Source organism: Genypterus blacodes, unplaced genomic scaffold (assembly GCF_046128005.1).
Source record: "Genypterus blacodes isolate CSIRO-AG114 ecotype Tasmania unplaced genomic scaffold, CSIRO-AGI_Gbla_v1 ptg000028l_1, whole genome shotgun sequence".
NCBI lineage: Eukaryota > Metazoa > Chordata > Actinopteri > Ophidiiformes > Ophidiidae > Genypterus > Genypterus blacodes.
In genome coordinates, this window is record NW_027466841.1 from 3051235 (window position 1) to 3074773 (window position 23539).

Genomic DNA, 23539 nt, shown 5'->3' on the forward strand with positions numbered 1-23539 from the left:
ACGTGCATATAGCTGAGCTGCAGCACGAACCCGATGCCTTGCTCATGTGCACTCCAGCAGGGTGGCGATGCGGAGCCGCGTCATTCCTCCGTGCGCGGCCCCTTTAAGACTAAGAAGGATTTGGGAGTGACGCGGATATGAAAGCTAGTTTATCCCTCTTTCCTTCGCTATGAAAAATATTTGGACAAAGTAGACTAACGAATGCCCGCCGAAGAGAGAAACAGCTCGTAATGGCGCTGGGTTATAACGTGTGTTGAAGGATCCGCGACCGAACGGAGAACAGGTTTGGGAATTTATTCACCAGCTCGGGATTCAATCTGGAGCCGCTGGGAGAAGTTTGGAGAAGTTCTTTGTATTCGGGATTGACGCACATCTCGACATGGACTCATGGGGCTCCGAGCTGTGGGTGAGTGCGGGGAACTGAGGGGGGCGATTGTGGCGTAAATGTGCATGTTTACGCGGTTTGTGTTCGGTTGACGGGAATGTTAAAGCTCCGTTAGGAAGGAGACGCTTCCATGATCCCGGCCAGGGAGTAGATGAATTCAGCAGGAATATAGTGGAATAACGGGCGACATCACTTCAACCTCAACCCTCGCTGCTGGTCCACATTTGTGTTAAAAAAACCTGAAAGGAAACATCCGATTGTCTCCATTTCCCCTCCCCTGCAGTTTGAGCTCTAAAGCAGCCTGAGTGAGACGGAGGTCCAGGTAGTGTGTCTGTCGCCTGTTATCTGTTTTGCATAAGCAAATATGGCTAAACACCGCTGAGCACCTGGATGTGTGTTGTTGTTGTTGTTGTTCACACTCCTGCTTCCATGGAAATGATGGTGTGATGCCTCCTGCTTCATCCTCATCTTCACCCTGATCCTCTACCTGCGGGTGAAATCCAGATTGATTTGAGACCAGATCAGGACATTTTGCTGTTTGGCCTCTGAGATTCATGACTCAACAGCTAGAGTTCATTCTGGTGAGGATGATGACTAGGAGGAGGAGGAGGAGGGACTGGAGCTGGTTGCCGAGTTACAGACAGTGAACCACATCCTGTATGACGAGATGATGTGAGATGTATGAAGAACAAGCAGCTATTAAAACCATCTCCAGTCTGAACAAATACACACTGTACATATCACCTTGATGTCTCTGGCATAGTTCATATGATGGTGACACACACACACACACACACACACACACACACACACACACACACACACACACACACACACACACACACACAGGTTGTGACCTCATTCCTGTCTCCCCTCAGGCCTCTTCCTCTGTTCCTTTTCCTCTCCTACATGCTGGTACAACAGCCTAATTAGTTTTGTCCTACTTTGATTGAGTCAGAGGAACATTGTCCTCCAGTATTAAAGTGAAATATCTTCAAATATATGAATCTTCAGTCTCATCATAGCCTTAGAGGGAGGATTCTGTCTTTCATGAGCAGGATTCCTTCTTAAGTTGACCGGACACCTTCAGTTTGGTGCATTAGTCTTCATCAGCGGTCTTCCTCTCCTGTCATCAGCACACACACACACACCCACGTCCCCGCCAGCATAATTGCTTCTTTAAATGTTTGGCTGGTGAGTCGTCCCTCGCGGCCAAGTCTGCTCAATGGCATCTGTCCCCTGATTGCTGTTAATCCAGGATCTATTTTAAGACGCAAGTTTACAGTGTGTAAGATCAGTGCCTGCGCCTCAGCCCCTGATAGTGAGAGCGTGCAGGCTACCCGGCCCGGTCTATTTCCATCTCTGCAAACCTGAAAACCACATAGTTGCAGGTCTAGCTGGACCAGGCCAGGCCCCTCATTTCTGCAAGAGAGTCTGAGTCAGAACCCAAACATCCAGCGATCCCTGCGGGTCCGGTGGCTTCTCACGGTGACTCCTTCACAGGCTATGTGGCATCGACTCGTGCCAAAATCCTGTCGGGTATAACTGGAAGTATTGGAGGATTAAACGCAGAGAGCACTTTGAATGCACTTAATGTTAAGACGAGAACTTCAAAGACAGACGACTTCCATCCGACATCAAACAACCTCACCGTGCCATGAAGAAGAGGGCGACACTTTCCTGGTTTGGAAGTATTGTATGTTAATTCAAACGTTGAGATCAGTGAATGAGAGGAATCAGTTCAAGGCGACTGGAGATGTAGACTCAATGTGAGGATGAGGGAGGTGAGGCGCCATCATGCAGCCAGGAAGAGGAAACATGAAACCCTGCAACTTTGTCTTCTACTTCTGATTTATTTCTTTGAGTTGAATGACGATCAGCAGGCAAGAATATGAATGCAAATTCACACACAAGTGGAATATGAGAGTAGAGAGGAATGCATGACTAACAGCGTCTACGTCCCGCTGTAGTCGTGCCCTGATATGAATCATAAACCCTCTTAGTCACTAAAGGGATTTCTTGCTCTGCGGCTCTTTTCCTCGTCTATCATCTCTCTGCCTTGGTACAGTGGGTTGTAAAAAGTAAACACACCGCCGAAAGGGTTGAAACTCGATGCTGGTCCAGGTCTAAACTCGGCGTGAACTCTATTGGTTTCATAAGGGAGTCAGCTGAGAGTTCCACAATGGATCGATATGTGTGTGTGAACCTAAACACAAACATGGCGGTGATAGTTTGCAGGCCGCTGTGCTCTGACTTTGCTCTTTAATCAGACATTAGAGCCTTCATCCTCTTTTGTTTTACCTGAAGGGTAAAAGACAAACGTGGTCCGACTTGTCAGGAATCCCTCCACTCCTCCTTGCCGCTCCATAAAAGTCAGCCGGAGGAAGAAAGCGTGGAGGAGGTGTGCAGACAGGGAGAGAACGGCCTCGGATATCATCTCTCGCTCCCTGCAGGCTTGTCTGAGCTTGAAGGCGTCATTTCATTCCAAATAAGGAACAAAAGGGGAAAGAAAGTAACAATGCATAAACAGGAAGGAAATCTGGGAAAGTCGCATTGATTTTCCCTCCAATCTATAAATCAGAAACTCAATGATGCCATCAAACTCAAATGGCGAGTTGTATATTCTTCTATTGACCAACAGGAAAATGTCTCAGATCATGTAGTACCGCCTGTTTCCTGCCAGACAGTTACGACCCCCCGCTGTCGCCCTGCGCCCCCCTCGTTTGTCCTCCTGCTCCGGCAACATGGGCGCCACGTGATAAGAAAGCGTGCCGGAAACCGAGAAGGAACCGGGAACGCTCAAGTGTGGACGCACATATGGAGCCCACACGTACCAATGAAACCTCCCCGCGTTCCACTTCACTGCCCTCCATTCAGGATCCCCTCTTTCCGACAACCTTATTCTAGTTATCTCTCTCTCTTCAAGTCGAGCACATGTTCCACATCCGGCCGTCTTAATATCTTTTCCTTATTTGTCTCTGGCTCCTTCTCTGCCCAGGACCAGTATGACATCATAGAGAAGCACACGCAGTCCGGCCTGGACCTGGTGGAGAAGTATGTGAAGTTTGTGAAGGAGAGGACGGAGATCGAGCAGAACTATGCCAAGCAACTGAGGTAGGTCTCGTTCCTGTGGCCACTCTCCCCCGTGTGTGTGTGTGTGTGAGCGTGTGTGTCTATTAGTGCTTTTTGTAGTGTTTGTATGGGTGCATGTCAGAAAGTTGTTTATGAAATGTTTGTGGGGTCTTATGACTACTTTGGGACACAATCTAACTGTGTGTGAAACACTGGCTTCATTCTCCAGCTGCAGCGTTCTGTCTCCCTCTCCCTCCCCCCTCTTTCTCTCTCTCTCTCTCTCTCTCCCTCCCCCTCGCTCGCTCTCTTCCTCCCCCTCTCTCCTCCCTCTCTCCCTCTCTCTCTCGCTCTCTCGGTGCCTACATCTGTTGTAGTGCTGAGCTTTGCTGGAGAGGAAGTGGGAGCAGACTGGCACATGACAGACAGGAAGTGGTCAGAGACAGAGAGAGAGAGAAAGGGAGAGCGAGAGTGAAAGGAGGAAGAACAAGAGACGAGCAGCCATTAATTACAGCCTCACTATAGTGTTGTTTTGAATGCTTCTGTATAAAAAGGCCAGAGTGGTTGCATAAGAAGGCTTTATATCTGTCATCCATCTTGTCCTCCGTTTCCCACAGAGAATTCATAAAGTGTTTGTCAACCAGTTTGCTTTGCTTTGTCAATGTTCACAGGAACCTCTCAAAGAAATTTAACTTTAAACGGGGCAGCAAAGAAGAGCCAGAGTGCAGGTGAGCCGCTGAACCTTCCTCCTCCTCCTCCTCAAAGACTCACACATACATCAAAGTGAGAAGTCGGGACACGTTGTTTCACGAGGTCCAAGCATTTGCATGTTTCGGGTAAACAAACACCTTTTTAGTTTCAAAGCTAAAATTGTGTTTATTGGCCTAATCTGGAGTCGATGGCTTTGGGAGCAGCCAAGTTGAAAAACGTTTGTGGAAACGTTTGCGGTTGTTTCTGCTGATTCCAGTTGCAGGATCGTGGTAGAGATGAATCACACACGCTGAAAAGTGAACTGACCCGAGATTTAACACCACTTGTCAAAACAGTTTGGGAAGCTTCTGCCATTAGTGTCACGCAGCTGTAAACACCCCTAGAAGGAAGCAGGAACAAGGAAGCCATCGCTCAGCCCATCATCAACATCTCTTTGAACCTGTGGCTGTAACCTCTTATCACTGGTCCCATCTGCTGTTCCATTTTGTCCCCCCCCCGTCCCCCCGACCCCTCAGGTTGTCCAGCTACCAGTCTTTCTTGGACATCCTGAATGAGATGAACGACTATGCGGGGCAGAGAGAACTAATCGCCGAGAACATGATGATGAACATCTGCATCGATCTCACCAAGTACCTGCAAGAACTCAAGCTGGAACGAAAGACGGTGAGTGTGTGTGTGTGTGTGTGTGTGTGTGTGTGTGTGTGTGTGTGTGTGTGTGTGTGTGTGTGTGTGTGTGTGTGTGTGTGTGTGTGTGTGTGTGTGTGTGTGTGTGTGTGTGTGTGTGTGTGTGTGTGTGTGTGTGTGTGTGTGTGTGTGTGTGTGTGTGTGTGTGTGTGTGTCGGCCGGTGCACCTGAGTTTCATTTCCTAGATTTCATTTGGTGTGTGAACAGGCAAAATGATGGATTTACAGCAAAGGCCCTCTGATAGGCTGACGTCACTGCAGTGTGTGTGAGGCAGGCAGGACGTCTTCATCACACCACAACACGCCATCGCCTCCAGGTGGCCAACAGGGGCCACAGAACTAGTTTTTGAGCTGCTTGTTTTCAGTTTACCTCAAAATGCCCCGATACCGTTGCAATTTCCGAGCTCGCTTTTCCGCTTGGGTGCGAATGAAACAAGCACATCTGGATTTGGAGTGAATCCCATCCTGGCATTCGCCCGCAGGCCTTTTATTCAAAAAAGCCACATCCATGTCACGTCATACTGCAGGCCGAAGATGGCACCCAGAGGAGGAATGTGAAGAGGAGGGAAGTAGACGGAGATGGAGTAAAGATGTGGAAGTCCCACTTGTGGCAAGAAATGGAGGCTCAGTATCTCCTGGGAAGAAGCTGTGTGCCGTGTCTCTATTAGGAATGTTTTGGCTCAATCCCATTGGAATGCAGAACCGTGCCGCCGTGTGCAGACTCCTGCTGCTGCTGCTGCTGCAGCCAGACAGACGGACACACTGCCCTTCGCTTTCATGCGTGTTGTGTTCGCTGCCTGCCTGACCCAAGTAGTGTCTGTGTCTCTTTTGGTCGTGGCTGTGTCACTCTGACATCTGTGCCCCCCCCCTCCTCACCCCCCTCCCTTATCTGTCTCTATTTATGTCTGTCTGCAGTATCTGATAGATGCCAAGCGAGCCCAGCAGAGTTTGGAGAGCACATACAAGCAACTTGACAATGTAAGCTTAACCTTTTAAAACAGTCAATCTCCTGTTACCTTCAGGAGTGTTTCATTTCCCCACACCGTCACCACCATGATGCTGTTCAATCAAAGTGGCTATATTCTCCTTTTAAGCTTCATTAGAATGTGTAGATTCCATTGTGTTTGTGAACGACGGCACCTTTTTATGGGTTTGATCCACAAGACAAACAGATGGTCACAGTTGAAAGCCGGTCCCCATTTTAGATTTGTATCATCAATCTGAGGCGTATTAAGTGATGATTGGAAATATAACGGTCCCAAAGTCTCACATCTCCCTTAGCGTCTGTTGACAATGAAAAATGCCTTGCTCAGAATAGTACAACCATGTATCATGTTTCATTTAGGTAAAATGCCTCAAGAGGCTGGATGAACTAAATGTTGTCGCCCTTTTCCTGTCTCAGTCTCTTCCTGTGTCTCTCTGCAGAGTAAAAAGCGCTTTGAGAGGGAATGGAGGGAAGCGGAGCGTGCGGCTCAGTACGCAGAGAAGACGGACCAGGACATCAACGCCACCAAGGCCGATGTAGAAAAGGTAGAAATAGGAGGGAAATCAATGTTACAAATGCTTTTCCTCTTTCACATCATCAATCAGAGTCGGATTCTTCTGGGTAAAGTATCTGGTGTGTGTGTGTGTGTGTGTGTGTGTGTGTGTGTGTGTGTGTGTGTGTGTGTGTGTGTGTGTGTGTGTGTGTGTGTGTGTGTGTGTGTGTGTGTGTGTGTGTGTGTGTGTGTGTGTGTGTGTGTGTGTGTGTGTGTGTGTGTGTGTGTGTGTGTGTGTGTGTGTGTGTGTAGGCCAAACAGCAGGCACACATGAGAGCACACGTGGCAGAGGAGTGTAAGAACGACTATGCTGCTCAGCTCCAGAAGTACAACAAGGAGCAGAGCCAGTTCTACTTCAGCGACATGCCTCTTATCTTCAATGTGAGTGAATCAACCACGGCAACACGCAGCAAACAGTTCAGGAGTGTTAAATTGAACTTAGATGATCCTAAAGAATAGTGAAGTGAATCATGCACTGCTAAGCGAATTGTCTGAAATATGCATTTTAAAACATTACGTTTTATTTTACACGCAAAGATATGCAAATATACATGTTACCACTTTACACAAATGTAGAAGTTTGCAAAAAGAAAAATATATTCATCATTTAATTAATTCATGAGTAAGGAATCTGTTCTTTAATAAGAAATACTTTTTCTTCATTTTTTTTCATACGAGTGATCCCATGATGATAAGCTGCTCTCACTTTAATTACACAGATTCAATCTTTTATTAATTGCCACAATCTCTTTTCACCACGAAGTTTCAGCTCTATGGCCTCCAAGAGCTTAAATAAATACTCTTGATTTAGGAATATTTCATTATGAAGGAGATTGATATTGTGCTTCGGCGTGATGGTATCGTCTCGTCTCATCTGTCATGGTGACATCCCAGCGATTGCTTTCTTCTGCTCTCCAGAAATTGCAGGACATGGATGAGAAGCGAGTGCAGAAGTTGGCTCACGGCTACATCTTGTTCTCCGACACAGAGAAAAACGTGATGCCCATCATTGGCAAGTGCCTGGAGGGCATCACTAAAGCCGGCACCAACGTCAATGAGAGCAACGTGAGTCGGGTCACAGCCAATCCTAAAAGGACGCCGACGTTCAGCCACCACACACACTGTTGATCTCCTGTCTGTGGTTCTATCCCATCCAGGACTCCATGGTGATAATAGAACAGAACAAGTCGGGTTTTGAGCGCCCCGGGGACCTGGAGTTTGAGGATTACAGTCAAGGCATCAACCGGGCGTCCTCTGACAGCAGCCTGGGGACGCCCAAAGGCCCCATGGACCTTCTGGGGAAGAACAGGAGCAAAAACTTCTGGCTTTTCAGCAAGAGGAGCAAGGTAGGATTTTCCACACCAGTAAAGCAATGTGGACTCATTTAGTCTAATGAGGGGGGCCTCACACCAACAGAGGAGATATTGTTTTGCATTGTTGAAACTGCAGCGTGTGCATAAGCAACCTCCTCCCTCGACAAACAGCAGATCTGAATACGGATAGATGGGCACATTACTAGTTGGACTCTTGTAGTGCTGCGTTTATCCCTACTGAGGGACAACGCTGGAGCCAACAGACAGAGCCAGGAAATCCCCTCCGTAGAGAGCACTCAGTGATGGCCCTGTGGTTGTGGCTTCACACACACACATTCATTCACTCGTTCACTCCAGCACACACAAGCCTTCTCATTTCTAAATCTCGCAATAATTATGCATGTACTTCTCTTGTTATTACATACACCCACACATGTCAACAACTTCTGGAACATATCCTTTGCATGATGACCCCCCCCCCCCCCCCCCCCCTCCCTCCCCTCTCTGCAATGTGGTTTCCAATAGGTCAGCTGGCAGTCAACATTCTGCTGTGCTTGTGCTTTCATCAGCACAGAGCCCAAACAACCTAGAATTTTCCTCTACAGGCATCTGCAACACACTGCTTCCATTATACTGCGCATAACGTCGCATTCACGTCCCGGCCATCACAATCAAATCGATTGTGGATCACGGCAGGTTTAACCCGGCTCAGGTGCAATCGCAGATTCACGCCGTCGGGTGTCGCCGACGCGTCTGTGTTTGCTCCTGGATTTCTCATTCGGATCAGCTTCCTGCTCCCGCTGAGAGTCGTGGCTCTGATCTTGACAGGGTCGCTCTGGCCCAGGTGTGTGTGTGTGTGTTAGGGTTGCGGTGATATGAGCGGCTGCCTACTAACCAGCTTAACCCCCTGAATGACGCCTTCTTCCTCCCCTCTTAGTGTTCCCTTGTTCAGTGCCTTTCCTCCTTGTGCATGTCTTACTGGCTGGGCTCTGCTGCTCTATGTGTGTGTGTGTGTGTGTGTGTATTTGTGCTGCATTGCTTTGTGTCATCAGTCATGCTCTCTCAATTAGTGCCTGTAGCTCTACCAATACAAGTCTGACTATTAGAAATGTATCCTGTGCTGGTTGGAGTGTAATTTTGAGCTGCACTTAGACCCTCAGAACTCTACAGTTAAGTAGCAGCTTCCAGGTAGTTGTGCACATAATAATAGCGCCTCACTTCACAACACGGTCTTTACACAAGGGGCCTGGTTGTCAGGCTGCTGGGAACCTTTACAGTCGCCCGAGTGTTGAAGTCCAGAAGGTATCAGCCTCCTGTGTAATTTAGCTAATAGATCCACACACACACACACACACACACACACATACACACACTTTTCTTCAGACACTGACAGATTATCCTGCAGTCGTTCACTCCAGGCATGTAGTTTCCTCAAAGGTCATACAGGGTCGTTCATCAAGCCCCCAAAATCTGCCCCATTGAAGAAGCCAATTATAACCGAAATGAACAGAAAATGAGATTTATTGATATGTTTCTTTATAGGTCAGACTGGTAGGATGGAACTGTAAAATCTGAACCTTCACATTTCAGAGTTTCCTCATTACATTTTCCTCATTTTTATATTTTTTTCCGAGCATTGTCTACGTACCGCCATCATTGTCTTTTAAAATATGCATCCTGAATATTCAAAGCAGGTTTTCAGGCGATAATTAAATTTTGAAGGATTAAACTTTTGGCAAGACTCAATTTAAATGAAAACAACAGAAACTTGTAGAAAAAGAAGGGATTAAAGGTGGAATCATCCCTTAATCTGTGCCGTTGCGTCTGCTTGGCCCGGCCTCACGCTCCCCTCATGTGTGACTGCAGGTGTGGGGGGGCTGCTGGGGGCTGCTGGGGTCTGCGGTTGCTGGGCGTGTGTTTCTGTGTTAACAAGAGCCAGAGGGACGTTTGTGTCCGTACGGTGTGTGCGTCCTGCTCTGGGTTTGCTCTGTGTCGTCTTCCTGGCTTCCTGGTGTGCTGACGGTGTCTTTTTCTTTCCCCTTTGTCACCCTGTTTGTCTGTCTGTGTCTCCTCCTCCTCCTCCTCCTCCTCCCCTGTGTTCCCTTTTCATCCCCTTCTCCCCTCCCTTGTCTCCTCGGGTGTGCCGGTCCCCCCCTCACCTCGTCCCAGCTCTCTCCCGCCACGCTCCCTCCTTTCTCTACACCCCCCGCCCCTTCGCCCGCTAACGGACCCCCCTCCCCAAAGTTCGGCCGGGACCCTCTGTCGTACTGTTTGAAGGAGATCAATAAGACAGTCAAACCCAGAATCTCTTCCTTCCGGACCCTCCGGAGATCGGTGAGTCGCCACAAGGTCAGAGGTGATGGTTCAGATGCTGCGAGACCTCAACCATGCATTGATGTCTCTCTCACTAACACACACACACACACACACACGCACACACACGCGCACGTTTCCTTTGGATATTCTGACACATAATGTCTCTTCCTCCCTCAGAAGTTTACTCCAGACAGGATCACGGTAATTTGGACATTTAAGCGGTGTTGGGTGTCATTTGGTGACACAGACGGGCGGCCACCTCTCCATCACAACACCTTCACCTCTGCACCATCAGGCTTTACCTCCAGACACACACACATGTATGTCTGCCAGAGGCTACACAACGTGCAGCAGGCGGCAGCATCATGCTAGGTGTTTGTTTTGAAGAGGTGGCCCCCTGGTGGTGGAGGAAGGGAAAGATGTTTGGGAGCACAACAGGAAATGGAGCAATTAAAAACAAAATAGCTAAGAATGTCTGCACTTTGTTGCGTCAGCTTTGATTTATTGAATTGTTACTTAAGGTCACATGTTTTGAGAGTCACTTATTGATTTAGGTTGTGTTTGTTGGGTCTTGGGCCTCCATCAGTCTTTAAGCCGACTGTTTTGTCAGCTGAACACAATCCCTGGAGCTGGAGTTAAAGGCAACATTTGGTCTTCCTCTCGAGATGTGTGTGTGTGTGTGTGTGTGTGTGTGTGTGTGTGTGTGTGTGTGTGTGTGTGTGTGTGTGTGTGTGTGTGTGTGTGTGTGTGTGTGTGTGTGTGTGTGTGTGTGTGTGTGTGTGTGTGTGTGTGTGTGTGTGTGTTCATACCATGGTTACAGCTGACATGCGGTATAAATGCGAGTTCAGCGCTAATCTAACCCTCCCTTCCTGTGAACTCTCACAGCCCACGGTGACTGAAGACTTTGGCCATCTTCCTCCAGAGCAGCGCAGGAAGAGGTTACAACTGAAGTTGGAAGAAATTGGCAAAGAACTGCAGAAGGAAGTGGATCAGAGGTGAGTGTGTGAGTCTGAGTCTGAGTGTGTGTGCGTGTGTGTGTGTTTGGGGTGTTAATAACCATCTCCATTACAACCTGCTCGGATGCGGATGTAATATTTATGCAGTTCACATCGTTGTGTGCGACTCTACAGCGTCCGTCTGTGAGCGTCTGGATTGTTTACTCATCCTTGGGCCCTGAAGGAAACTAATTTCCACAGAAACTAAAGTAGCTCTCTCTCTCTCTCTCTCTCTCTCCCTCTCTCTCCCTCTCCCCCTCTCTCTCTCTCTCTCATCTCTCTCTCGTCTCTCCAGTGAGGCCCTGGGGAAGATGAAGGATGTTTATGAGAAGAATCCTCAGATGGGAGACCCTGCTAGTCTGGCGTCTCAAATCAGCCAGACGTCTCTGAATATAGAGCGGCTCAGGGGGGATCTCAGCAAGTACGAGGTAAAGCCTGACCCGTGTGCGGCTCCACATATTAGCGTGACATCATGGGACTAACTAGCTCATTATGAGGTCATACAAGGCCTCAGATGTTCATTTCACACTAATTAAAGGTCAACAGCTTCTCAGTTATTCACCAAAAGAAATTCTGAGGTCATTTGAACCCAGAGTTAAATATTAGAATCTGAAGACTCCACATGTAAACGGTGATGAATGCATCTGTCTCTTCCTGTTCTCACTCTCTTCTCTCATGCAGACTTGGCTAGCTGAGGCTGGAGGTCGGGGGGAAACGCTGCGCTACAGGAGTCACACATTCAACAACAACGGAGCCCACGAACTACACAGGTAAGACAATGGCTCAGGGTCACACACACACACACACACACACACACACACACACACACACACACACACACACACACACACACTTCTGTTTGTGTGTCCAGCCCTGATGGAGCTCACTCAGGTGAAAGCACCCCCGATGCCTCCCAAGCCATCTACGCCGAGTTTGACGACGATTTCGAGGACGAGGAACTAGCCGCTCCCATTGGGAAATGCACCGCCATGTACAACTTCCCAGGTATGTTCGGAATTCTATTCTGGTCCAGCCGCGTTCACGTTAATGAGCACTGGGAATACACGATAGCACTGCTGAGTCTGTGTTTCCCATCCAGGGGCCAGCGAGGGGACCATCTCCATGCAGGAGGGCGAGGTGCTGGCGGTGGTGGAGGAGGACAAAGGGGACGGGTGGACTCGCGTGCGGAGGACCAACGGAGACGAAGGCTACATCCCTTCATCTTACGTCACCATTGATCTAAACAAGTGACGGAGGCCCGAGGGGAGAAACTAAAAGGACAAAAAGAAGAAGAGGAGGTGATGATTTCTAAGTACTGTGGAGTTCATCCCAGGGGATCAGACATAGAGAAGCCGGCGTATTCCAGAAGAGGATCCAAATGAGGTGCTTTGATTTTCCGACAGCCCCCCCCCCCCCCCCCCCACGAATGACCCCATGAACGGTTGCTAGCTGTAACTTCCTGGTGGCTTATAGACCGAGCCGGGGTCACCACAGTCCCAGTCGCCTAAACCACGTCTTTACTTTCCTATTTAATATGTTGCAATGTTTTCAGTTGCGGTCAACAAGACCTGCAGGACCTCTTGAGCGGATCTCGGCACCGATCGTGGGTACCAGGGGGCCTGCCTGGTCCCCGCAGCCTTACAAGGCATTAGCTTCTGGAATTTGAGGAGAAGAAGAAGACAAGGAGGAGGAGGAGGAGTGTTGCTTTGCTCAGTTCACTTCAGACCATCAGCCAGATCATAACTTTCATTTAGTTACAACCTCCAGCACTAACTGTCTGTACAGGGACAGAAGAGTTTGGTTTCCTTGTTGTACTTCAATCACAAATCTGTACTCAGAATAATTTATTACGGAGCTGTGCGTTTGCCAGACACACCGAAATTCCGCTTTAGTTCTCCGGACGTCGTCACGTTTCCCTGTAGCCACATTAGGGAGTAAATAATTCAGAAACATTAAGTGCGCTACATTAAGTCTATTGTATTTATGTAACAAATAATATATATATTAGCTATCACAACACCACTATTGTCTTATTAGCTTTTTTTTTTACCCATTTGAATAAAGATTGTTACATCGTTGTGACAGAAAGCTTCTAATTAAGTGGCTTTTATCTAGTTTGGATTCACCTTCACCTTAAGTTGATCCACTTCCTGTTTTATTGTGTTTTGGACTTTTCACGTAACCGCTCATGTGTCTTTGTGCCTTTCTGGTTAAAAGCATTGTGTATATACCATTTTGCATACAAGATAGATTTTTTTTTCCAAGACTTAATAAATATAAAGCTGTAAAATGTTTCCGTGGTTTTTATTGTCTGAATCTGACCAGTTATTGTCACTTAGTTTGGATGATATGATCTCTTCTATAACATCTCCATGTCTTCATCAAGCTTGTTGTCATTATTATGGTGGAACAGCTTCTGATTCTTCTTCTCCTCCACTTGTATGGAAGCAAAGCACCCAAATTCTAATCAAACACATTAGTTGCAATCAGCTGTGTGGGTGTAAAGTGCAGATGCTGTGACATCATGGACATGTTGCCCTGGAGATTCCTCATTTGGAATGAAGTGACCCCAGTACATGCAGCCAGTTCTCAGTAGGTGGCAATGTTGAACTGTTTCCTTCAGATGAACCACATATCTGCCATCTACTCTCCTCTCTGTATAATTGTGTTTTCATAATAGGTCTCCATTTGCATACCTGATTAAATTGTTCTGGCTTCAAACCCGTACTGTTCATAATGGCTAATTTAATATCCACAAACTGGCATCTGCCCCACTTTCATATTCAGAACAACAACAAATATGCTTGGTAAAGCCCCACGTACAGGCCGGACCATTCTGTCCTATTTAAACCGGATCAAAGGTGTCTTGGGGGGGTGGTGTGAGACCTCCATGGAGGGTCTCTACATGCTGCTGTGCTCAGCTGAGGGCACATCTAACCCCGCTGTTGTGTGTCATTGACTGACTGGTCAGATGATTGAAGATCATCATTTGTATGCAAAGCCTCAAGCCTGGAGATGCGTTAAAGGTCATCGTTCCGATAAGACTTCTGGATCTGACCCACACCTCACAGCTGCCTGCCGATAGAAACAACACGGCACCTCGGCCAGTTAAAGTGCCATTAAAGGGGGAATACACTCTGAAGCAGATATGATAGGAAACTGCTGCCCCTCGTCTTGATGTGGGTGTAAACGTGATGCATGATTTGCACCTACACACACACACAAACACACACACACACACACACACACACACACACACACACACACACACACACACACACACACACACACTCCGATTCATTCTGTTTGTGATTCATTATCGGCTGAGGAGCTTCACCCCTGCTGTCAAACTGTATATTCTTATACCTGTTAACATGGATAATCCCTCAGCTAATGACGGGGATTAGACCAGACTGCTCCAGTGGTTTGGAAAGTACAGCCATCAAGAAAGATCCTCACACTAAATCCCCTAAGCAAGGACATGTAGATACCATATTTATTTTTAAACATCTGCAAGATACCATCTTCTGTATTGCAGCATCTCATTATCTTTTCTGCACCTCTAACAATATCTCATGCCATCATTTCTAATTTGCATTCTAAGTGCAATAACGATTCAGCCGGTACAAAGTTTTGCTCATTGATTTGCGACTCCATTGAGGCAAGGTAACTAAATTATAAACAACTTTTCTTATGCTGTATGTGAAAATATACATATATTGAACGTTTTGGGTTCTGTATAGAATTTAAAACACACACACACACACACGCTATTACATTTCCCACCGCCAGGATCAAAACAGATGGTAATGAAGTAATGTATAATGACCCTCAAATGTGTGTACAGTGCCTCCATGCTGAAACGCCAATCATGTATATATTGATGACATCACTCATAGCAAACATTCTATTTTGTATGTGCTCGTGTTTTATCAATATCCTCCATATTAAGATCCAGGATTCTTCTTCTTCACATGTATGATGGCAGGACACTAAACTGTTTCCCTCCATCTCTGATTTGATGATGATGATCTCGCTTTTTACAAACTGCATGACTGCTTATCATATATGACTGAAAAGATTGACTTTGTAAGTATCAACTGTGCCTTTGACATATTCATTCATTCATCCAACCATTCTGCTGGAACAAAGTGACATTCTGCTGCGGTTGCTGGTAACATACTGTACATAATTAATGACCAAGCTCGGCTCACCTTCCCACTTTTCCTGATCTCATTTAATTTCACGCCAAGTCCCTTCAAAGTTTCACCAGCACTGACCCGCTAATGAGCCACAGCCGGATGATAATTAGCACCTAATAGGTCAGTTGGATATTATGGTAACATTGACAAAACAGCTGTACTTTTAAAATGAAAAGCCGCTAGCGAGACCTCAGTCTGCGTTTGCTTTGTCAGTCGCCATATTACTTAAATAATGTAATGTGCCACTTTTATTGTGGAGGGGCTGCTACAGTATCAGCAATTATTTCTCTGCCTGCAGCACCAGAGGTGATTAAAGATTTAAGACTCGATCTGACCACAGGACCTTTAACATTTTCAGTAACTGTAGTGATGTGTGTGATCATCAAGATGGGATTTTCAATACTAATACAAAAATCACTGAATAATAAGTATTTTAGGTTCAGAGACTCCAAACCTCTTAAAAAATTCGAATACTGATCTACATCCACAGTAGAAAATTAAAATTTAAGTATTAACCAATCAACTCCAAATGGCCTGAGACCAAAGTGGCTCAGCTGTTTGTCTGGGGGTCGAGTTTCAGGCATTAAGACCTTGTAAGTATGCAAATACCAAGAGCCGCTTCTGCCAATCCAAAAGTATTGTAATACTACCATCAAGCCTGTACTCAGTCCCTATAATGTTACACTGTCAGACATCAGCTTCTCTATGACATGAACATCAGAGTAAATCACATGTTTGATCACTCCATGATCACTCCATGATCACGACAGCCAGTAAACAGGAGAATCTTGATCCGATCTGCTCTGATTTGATCTGATCTGATCTGATCTGGGCTCTTTGTCTGTTGTTGTTGTTGTTGTTGTTGCAGCAGACCAGCCAAACTTTCTCAGCCATCAACTACTGATTTGATTTTTAAACTATAATCACACAGTTAAAACTCCAATTTGGTTCATTTGATTTTTAAATTCCATCAGTGTGTGTGCTGGGTCAACTCTCACAGCAGCGTCCCCCCTCTCTCGGTTGATACTCGGCTTCAAATACAATCTGTTGGGCCCCTGAGGATGATGATGCTGAATATTTCATTCAGGAACAAAAATGAAAAAGGAGACTGTTATTTATTTTCATTACAAATCGTCAGAAATAAAAATGCAAACAAGTCCTCTGTGGTTCAGAGAAGAACAATAAAACATCTGCTATTTTTCAAAACCAATGTTCTGGGAAGAGTTTCAAAAATGGGAGACAACTCACACACACACACACACACACACACACACACACACACACACACACACACACACACACATAGACAAGTTCAATGGCCTTAAGCTCTGGTTGAGTAACTATTAATATCTTTGTGTATTTCCTGTTTGGTTGTTAGATGTGTTGAAATGAGCACCAAAAACAGAGGCATTAACAGTAAAATCAAACAACAACAACTGAGCCAAGAGTAGTGGCAGATATACTACTTCATATGACTTTATATGTCAGGAGCCCTTTAATTTCAATATCACATCAGATTTTACACACACACACACACACTCACACACCAAACCATGACCTAGCTGATCTTAACTGGTTGTACCAAAGGGGTCTTCCTATCTCTCATGTTCGTATAATGGAGGTAATTCAGTTTAATAGCTGGTCGAGGTTGCCAGGTGCTTGATGGAAAAGTCTGTGCAGGGTTCACGTTTTGGATGTAAATTGTAGTGATTAGCTGAGGGAGGTAATTTGGCTGCCAACACATTTTGAATAAAGGTCTCAACTGTTACAAGTATTCACAAAGTGCATGGAACAAAGGAAAGCAATTTTTAAATGCAAGGTTTTCCATTTTAATCAGGGTCGTGTTTTCTTTGTTGTAACAGCATGACAACTGATTTTCAAATTTGTGTCCTTATTGTTCAAATGGGTTTTGATCCAAAGCCTTCATCAGGGCTCTTCCTCAAGATGATTAAGTCGAGTGCTGCTGGAGTCTTTATCTTCAAATTCCACTTCAAACATCAGTTTTCAAAGATGAAACCTTTCTTGCTTTTGTAACCCCTGTTAATTTTCTTCCATGTTTTGTGTGGTTAGAGTATCACTTTGTCATTGGGCTTTGCCTTCTGCACAGGTTTTCATTATTCTGGTTAATGTGTGAAGCTTTGTATTCATAATTGGAGTTTGGGTCTACCAGTCTTCAGGAAGGAGGTTGGATCTGTGTCCAGCCAGAGATGAAGTGCCGTCTGGGGCTTTAAATTGAGGGCAAGAGGAGCTAACGAGCCTTTTTCACAGCGAGGAAACGCAGGCTGCCAACACAAGTTCCCTCCTTCCACTTCCCCCGACCAGTTTTGACCACGATGAGGAGTATTTGTGGGCTCAGCGGAACAGATTCTGACAGAGAGGCAGTACAGTGCGTGACGCGTGTCGACCCTGTACAGGTGTATGAATACTGTATGCACTCAGGTCATTGATGCATCGCCTCTCAGAGTCCATCCTTCTGGTCTTGTTGCTTTACTTTCCTACTGGCCACTTTATTTCATACACTGGGCTGACATTTGTAGTGTTGTACATAATCTGCAACTGCATTAACCTAACAAATGAACAGTGTGATGCCCTTTGAATAGGAATGTTAGAATGATGAATGAGGGTAAAGAGGGATTATGCGCATAGAACAACTTTTTCAACAGCTGATGATAAACACAACGCATTTTTAGTCCAAAACAAAATAATCCTGAATGTAAAATGTCAGCTTCATCTCAGATATTGCAAGAAAACTATAAACTATGCATGAGGTCCATCTACTGTATTTCATTAGGGCCAGTCTGGAGTCTTCACATAATTTATGGACATTGCCAATAATGCCATTTAACGTAATGATGTAACCATTTATATTTGCTGTCCAGGCATTAAATCTTTTACTAATTACAAGCATCATACAGTCAATAACAGCTTTAAATACGTAAATATATATTGAACATATCATATAACAAGTATCTTCACAATTGACAGGGATTTAAAGGGAAAATCCAAGAGTTTAAGAGGTTAAACAATGTATCTGACTGTGCTTCTATGAGTATTATGAAAAAATTCATGAAATTTTCTTTTAAAATGAAATACAAAATCAACCGTTTCAGAAACATTCCAAGTATCTTTATAATAAGGTTTGATTTGCCAGCTTGCAGATGAGGCTCGTCGGGGCAAAGATGTGCACTTTCTCTCTCTCTCTCTTTGTCAGTGAACCTTCTGCCACCAGGGATGAACGAGTTTCTTTAAATAGCTCTGATTAATTAGAGCTTTTAATTGGACGAGTGTTGGCGGCAGCAGCGCTCTCTACCCTCCGCCAGTCATTTGCCCGGGTGGCGCCTGTGTCAAAAGGACAGCTGGCAACGTCTGACTCATTGCCGTCCGCCGCTGTTCTCCTGCTCTGCTCTATCGACGCGACAAAGGCCTAATCCACGCCACTGTGTCTTCCTGTCTGCGGCCTTGTTACAGTTACACACCGCGTCGTTTGTTGGCGGTGCCTCACCCTGATCTCCATCTGTGCTTTTACTGCTCTTCGTCCCTTTTTTGTTTGGCTCTTTCCCCTCCCTTGCATCATCTCTCCTTATCACCGTACTGTGTGTGATTAGCGCCGTCACAGACTCTCAACTCTTTCAGGTCTCTGTCATTGTTGCTTGCATTGTTTTGCGTCACTGTTGACTTTAGACACATCTGTTGTGATTTTGCAACAATTTCAATATCAATAATATACGTGCGAGACGTGCGATTGTTCACACATTTCCCCTGATTTAAACGATGATGAACTCTTTGCAACCTCTACTCGACTTTCCACGTACCTTGTGATTACCGATTTGCTGGTTCAGCAACCAATCATGTACGTGAATAAATACCACAACAAAACAAAATAACAAACAAAATAGTTGATCTGAGAAAAGAAAGAAAGGTGCATACTGCAACCATGAGATGGAGGTGAGAGTAAAAAGCGCTACTGCTTCCCTATGAAAGTCTGAATGCTCAACCACATCACAAGTATCTCAAAATCGTTCCTCAATAGTAATATACTGTATTCACGGTTTGTCATGTGAGATCCAAACACAAAGCATTGTTTCAGTCTCTTTTAGCCATCCAGTGAGTGGACGACTCCTCGGCCCGGAGAGTGACATTGCTTGGCCTTTCCCACCCTCTGCGGCCTGCTTGGGTATGCAGGGAGCCCCAGGTGATTGATTACTGGGCAAGTGGAGAGGAAATCTATCCCCCGAGCAACAGTGTGGCCTGGTGATGGATGGCTCCTTAGAGATCTGAGCAGGGCCTTAGCGAGCCCAGAGCTGGGAATACGCAGACAGATAAAGGAGGGACGCAACTGGACACAGGGGCGGAGGCACAGGGAATATGAGACAACGCAAAACATATCGCACAATCTTTATATTGTACAGGCCGCGTGTCTTATCTCAGTATAAGCTCCAACAGGAACCTCTACGGTGTGATTTGACATACATAAGTAGTTGGTCTGCTGGTCCTGGTGGCCCTGAGCCGTGCCCCACATGTAGACCTTCATCTCAGGCTTAATGCAAATCCAGCCTCTTTTGCAAGGACGTCAAGAATCTTCACTGTGTGCCTATAACCCTCAACCACTTTGATCCTATGTAAGCTCACATGTTTGCTTGGTGGAGCTTGTTATGTGGGGGCGGGGGGAGCCCTCGACCCTCTTGAGGAATGATCTCTGCTGCTCCATAGTAACATTAAAATCAATAGAGTGAAAATCTGAAGGATGTGTTGCGTTGTGTGGACATTATGTGAAAATCAAATCATGTATGATCAATCATCAAGCATGTGATGGTGGATCCAAACGAGGATCAATGCGGCTGAATGCTGGCAGACAGATCAGCTTCTCCTTGCTCCATGTTGTTTACTGTCTCTCACGGCAACCTCACATCACTGGAAACAACGTGACTACGCTTTTTCACTGTGTGACAGATTGAATGTCAACATCAAATCAAATAAGAGTTTGTATGGAAGACAGACTGCTTGTCTCGTCGTCTCTCAGTGCATAACCTTTCGGGGACATGTTTTTGATCATCTTCTGCAGTGGATATACTGAAAATCAATCACAATGATGCACAGGTAACATGGAGAATCTGACGGAAAAGTAATATAATCTGTGTTTGTATCACCTGAGGGGTAAAATCTCATGTCTGACAGGTGTCGCTCTGCTAACACACACACTTCCTATTAAGGCCCAATCTTCTTTCATAAACAAGTAGTGAAAACATCTATGCTGGCCTGATGCACTTAAAGCCAAAGTGATGATCAACTATTCTCCCCATTGCAGCAAATATGGTAATCAAGCTCCCAGGAAACATTGTAATGTTCACTTCCTCCCAGAGCTATTGTTAAGATTCATTACTGTATCTGCACGGCGGCAAACTTTGGCAGCTTCCATGCAGCCATAAAAAGACCTTTATGAGCATCCTGTGTTTTTCTATTCAAAAATTCACTCATGCACAGGCAGACACGCAGAATTCACACCTAAAAATGGAGAAAGAGAAACACCTGGCTGTTACTCTGTGGCAATGGCTTGGCATACGGCGCTCAGCAGTGTCCATTAAGGTCAACTGCAGCGGTGATGAATTGACATGGATTAAATGTCAGAGCTGGGACTGTTTCATCCTCGCAGGGGCCACAGTGAAATCTGCCCATATGAGAGCAGAGTGAGAGAATTAGCTCAGGCTCCATCTTCAGCAGAGAGGCAGACGGAGAGGCACAGAGGAGGTCAAACCAGGTGAAACTAGTCTGGCTTTAATTGCGGATTTGTTTCTCTGCTGCTTCACATGTTGTGAATAATTCAACATGTTTCTTGTTTTGGAGTGTGCAAACAAACTAAAGCAGAGTTTAAGCTTGTGTTTGACTGATCAGACACCCCCTCAAATGAAATTAAAATGAAAAATAAAAAACCAAGAAAAAATAATCTAGAGTGTTCAAAGCGACACAAATGACCCACAAATGCTTAACACACTAACTAAACCACATAATAATAAATAACTAAATATATAATGTGGAGTTGAATGTACGTGTCATGTGTTTGTAGTCTTTGTTGTTGTTTTGCTCTTATTGATCAGTGAGAGAATTCCAATCATCGTTTACTTTCACTGCCAAAACAAAAGCGATGACTGACACATGTTCTTCTCAAACACACACACAGGTTCGATCGATATATAAACACGACAGATTACATAATAAATCAAATCAAAAGTCTGTTTGAAAGCAGCTAACTAGCTATTTTAGCATTCCCGGCCATTTCCAAATGTTTCCAGAGGGAACAATCTGAACCCTGATTTGATCATGTAGGTTCTGCTCTGAATGTTTTACATCAAAATCTGCAGCCTTATTCAAAATCGATGCATTACTGCTTTGGAAATAGCGATAAAGATGCCATTTGTTAAGACAAGCCTGTTGGGAATTTGCCTCCAAAGGGCAAACTACAGTCTACATTCAGACGCAGCAACGTGAGGAATGCACTTTAGACCAAAGCTGTCAGCCTTCTGCTCACACTTAATCTTGGTCTGCTTCTTGAAGTTCATTCTTCATGTGCATCATCCCGGATCCGCGCCCTCGGCTAAATGTCTTATTCACATCTTGTCCAGTTCAGCCTTCATCCTCCACTCCTGATGTCTCACTTTTGCCTTCACATTAGAACATAAAAGACAGTTCAGGTTTACCGTCTGGAGTACGGGAACTCATTGACACTTTGGCTACATTTCAATCAAATCAGAAAGCTGAGTGAAAGCTACATCGCTTGCCAGTTTGAGAGAACGACGGCGGGAATTTGTCTATGTATGTGTGTGTGGGCGTCTTTATTAGTCTGGGTATGCATACATGTCCTTCTTTGTGTGTGTGTGTGTGTGTGTGTGCGCGTGTGGGTGCTTGTATTCTTTGAAGGCACTGCTTCTGTTCATTAGCCCTGGGCAGAGAAATGTCCAAAAGCTTGTGGTAAGAGAATCAGATCAAACCTCACAGCATGAGAACCTGAATCATGTTGTGTTATTCAAACCTCAGGCTAGAAGTGTGGAGTGTTTTGAGAAAGACCCCTCTCCCCGTCCTCCTTCTTTATAAAACTTTCAATGCTTTTTTTTTTTTTTGCTTTTTTCTCTGTCTGATTCGCAGTGGCTAGCACCCTGACCTCAAACTGGCAAGTATACATTTGTATTTTAAGCTAGCTGTGACCTTTAAACTGTGCTGTTCAACAACCAACTGCTAAAGCTGCTAATTGCCGCTATGCTCTCATGCCTCTAGTCACCCCCCAGACCTGTTGCTAATCAAATGAGAGGCTGGTGCTTGGGTGTGCAGGGACACATGGTGCACATAGAGAGCACAAGATGTGCATTTGCCCATGGGCCCAAAGTCCCATTACTGCTCTTACACATACAACATCCAAATGAACTTAGCATTAAAGCGTGAGCAGCCAGCCATCAATCATTTAACTCCCTAAGCAGCTATAAATACGAAGCGTCGTCCATTCCAAGTTTTCATTGTCAGCTTCGCTTTCTTTGCCCAGCTTGGACTCGATCAATGATGGTGGCAGTGAGAGAATGTGTTCTTGCAGTGTAGCTCGTAGCTTGTAGCTTGCAGTGGCAACCAAATGGATGAAAGGTGGACATTAGCTAAGGAGGAGGCAGGACAGGAGGCACAGCAGAACATGCCTTGGGATTATTGGTTAGCCTGGCAGGCAGATAGGCAAGAGCTGTGGGATGTAGCAGACTGGACAGAATGGCTGTACATGTGCTCTCTCTCTCTCCCTCACTCTCTGACTCTGATGGATGACTGCCCAGAACTAAGTTGTTTCTGGGAATGGGAGGATTTGAACAAGAACACAGCGCTTGTTCAAACAGGAGGGGGCTATTTTCTTTTCCTAATGAACACAGACAGCAATCGTAAAAACTCAAAGTGTTTGGCAGACTGAAGCCTCAAACCTTATCATTACTGTGAGGGCGGAAAACATGAAATCAACGAGCTGCATCGCACTCCGTCAGGTCTCTCACTCACGACTCGGGATGCCGTCGGCACCTGTCACCGGCTGCTTAGTTCCTCAGGATGGGCGGCAGATTTATAATACACCTGCGTTTCCAGCAGCACTTCTGCGGTATGACGAGGACACAGCTTACACTTGGCAGTAAACCAGAAAAGGCACTGCAGTGGCAGAGATGTGCCATTGAAGAGGCTGATAATTGATGTATGGCTTCAGCCATGTTAGGACTGTGTGGCAGAGAGGAGGGAAGCAATTTGTGGCTCGGCTCGAGGCCCTCTCAGCGGCTTTAGTAAGCACTCCAATTTCCTTTCATTCTGCCCGCCGCTTT

General features: G+C 45.7%; 1 protein-coding gene across 4 annotated transcripts; it reads left to right on the plus strand.

The window, feature by feature from the left end:
• The first annotated feature begins 92 nt into the window (after positions 1 to 92).
• Positions 93 to 13300, plus strand: trip10a (thyroid hormone receptor interactor 10a). Of its 4 annotated transcripts, XM_076144152.1 has the most exons (16): positions 93 to 406; positions 3384 to 3499; positions 4126 to 4182; positions 4681 to 4828; positions 5764 to 5826; positions 6274 to 6378; positions 6639 to 6767; positions 7305 to 7451; positions 7544 to 7732; positions 9869 to 10033; positions 10193 to 10216; positions 10901 to 11010; positions 11306 to 11438; positions 11692 to 11780; positions 11882 to 12015; positions 12110 to 13300. In XM_076144152.1, exons 1-16 carry the CDS (start codon positions 380 to 382, stop codon positions 12259 to 12261), a joined length of 1788 nt encoding a protein of 595 aa, XP_076000267.1. In that variant the 5' UTR covers positions 93 to 379; the 3' UTR covers positions 12262 to 13300. The 4 variants fall into 4 exon arrangements, with proteins under 4 accessions (XP_076000267.1, XP_076000268.1, XP_076000269.1 ...); XM_076144153.1 differs by lacking the exon at positions 10193 to 10216 and having other exon boundaries at positions 94 to 406; XM_076144154.1 differs by lacking the exon at positions 9869 to 10033 and having other exon boundaries at positions 95 to 406.
• The last annotated feature ends 10239 nt before the right edge of the window (positions 13301 to 23539 follow it).

Coding starts and splice junctions, on each gene's coding strand:
- trip10a (XM_076144152.1), top strand. CDS start 380: ATGGACTCATGGGGCTCCGAGCTGTGG. Junction 11,011..11,305: donor CAGAAGGAAGTGGATCAGAG/GTGAGTGTGTGA, acceptor TCGTCTCTCCAG/TGAGGCCCTGGGGAAGATGA. Junction 11,439..11,691: donor GGGATCTCAGCAAGTACGAG/GTAAAGCCTGAC, acceptor TCTCTCATGCAG/ACTTGGCTAGCTGAGGCTGG.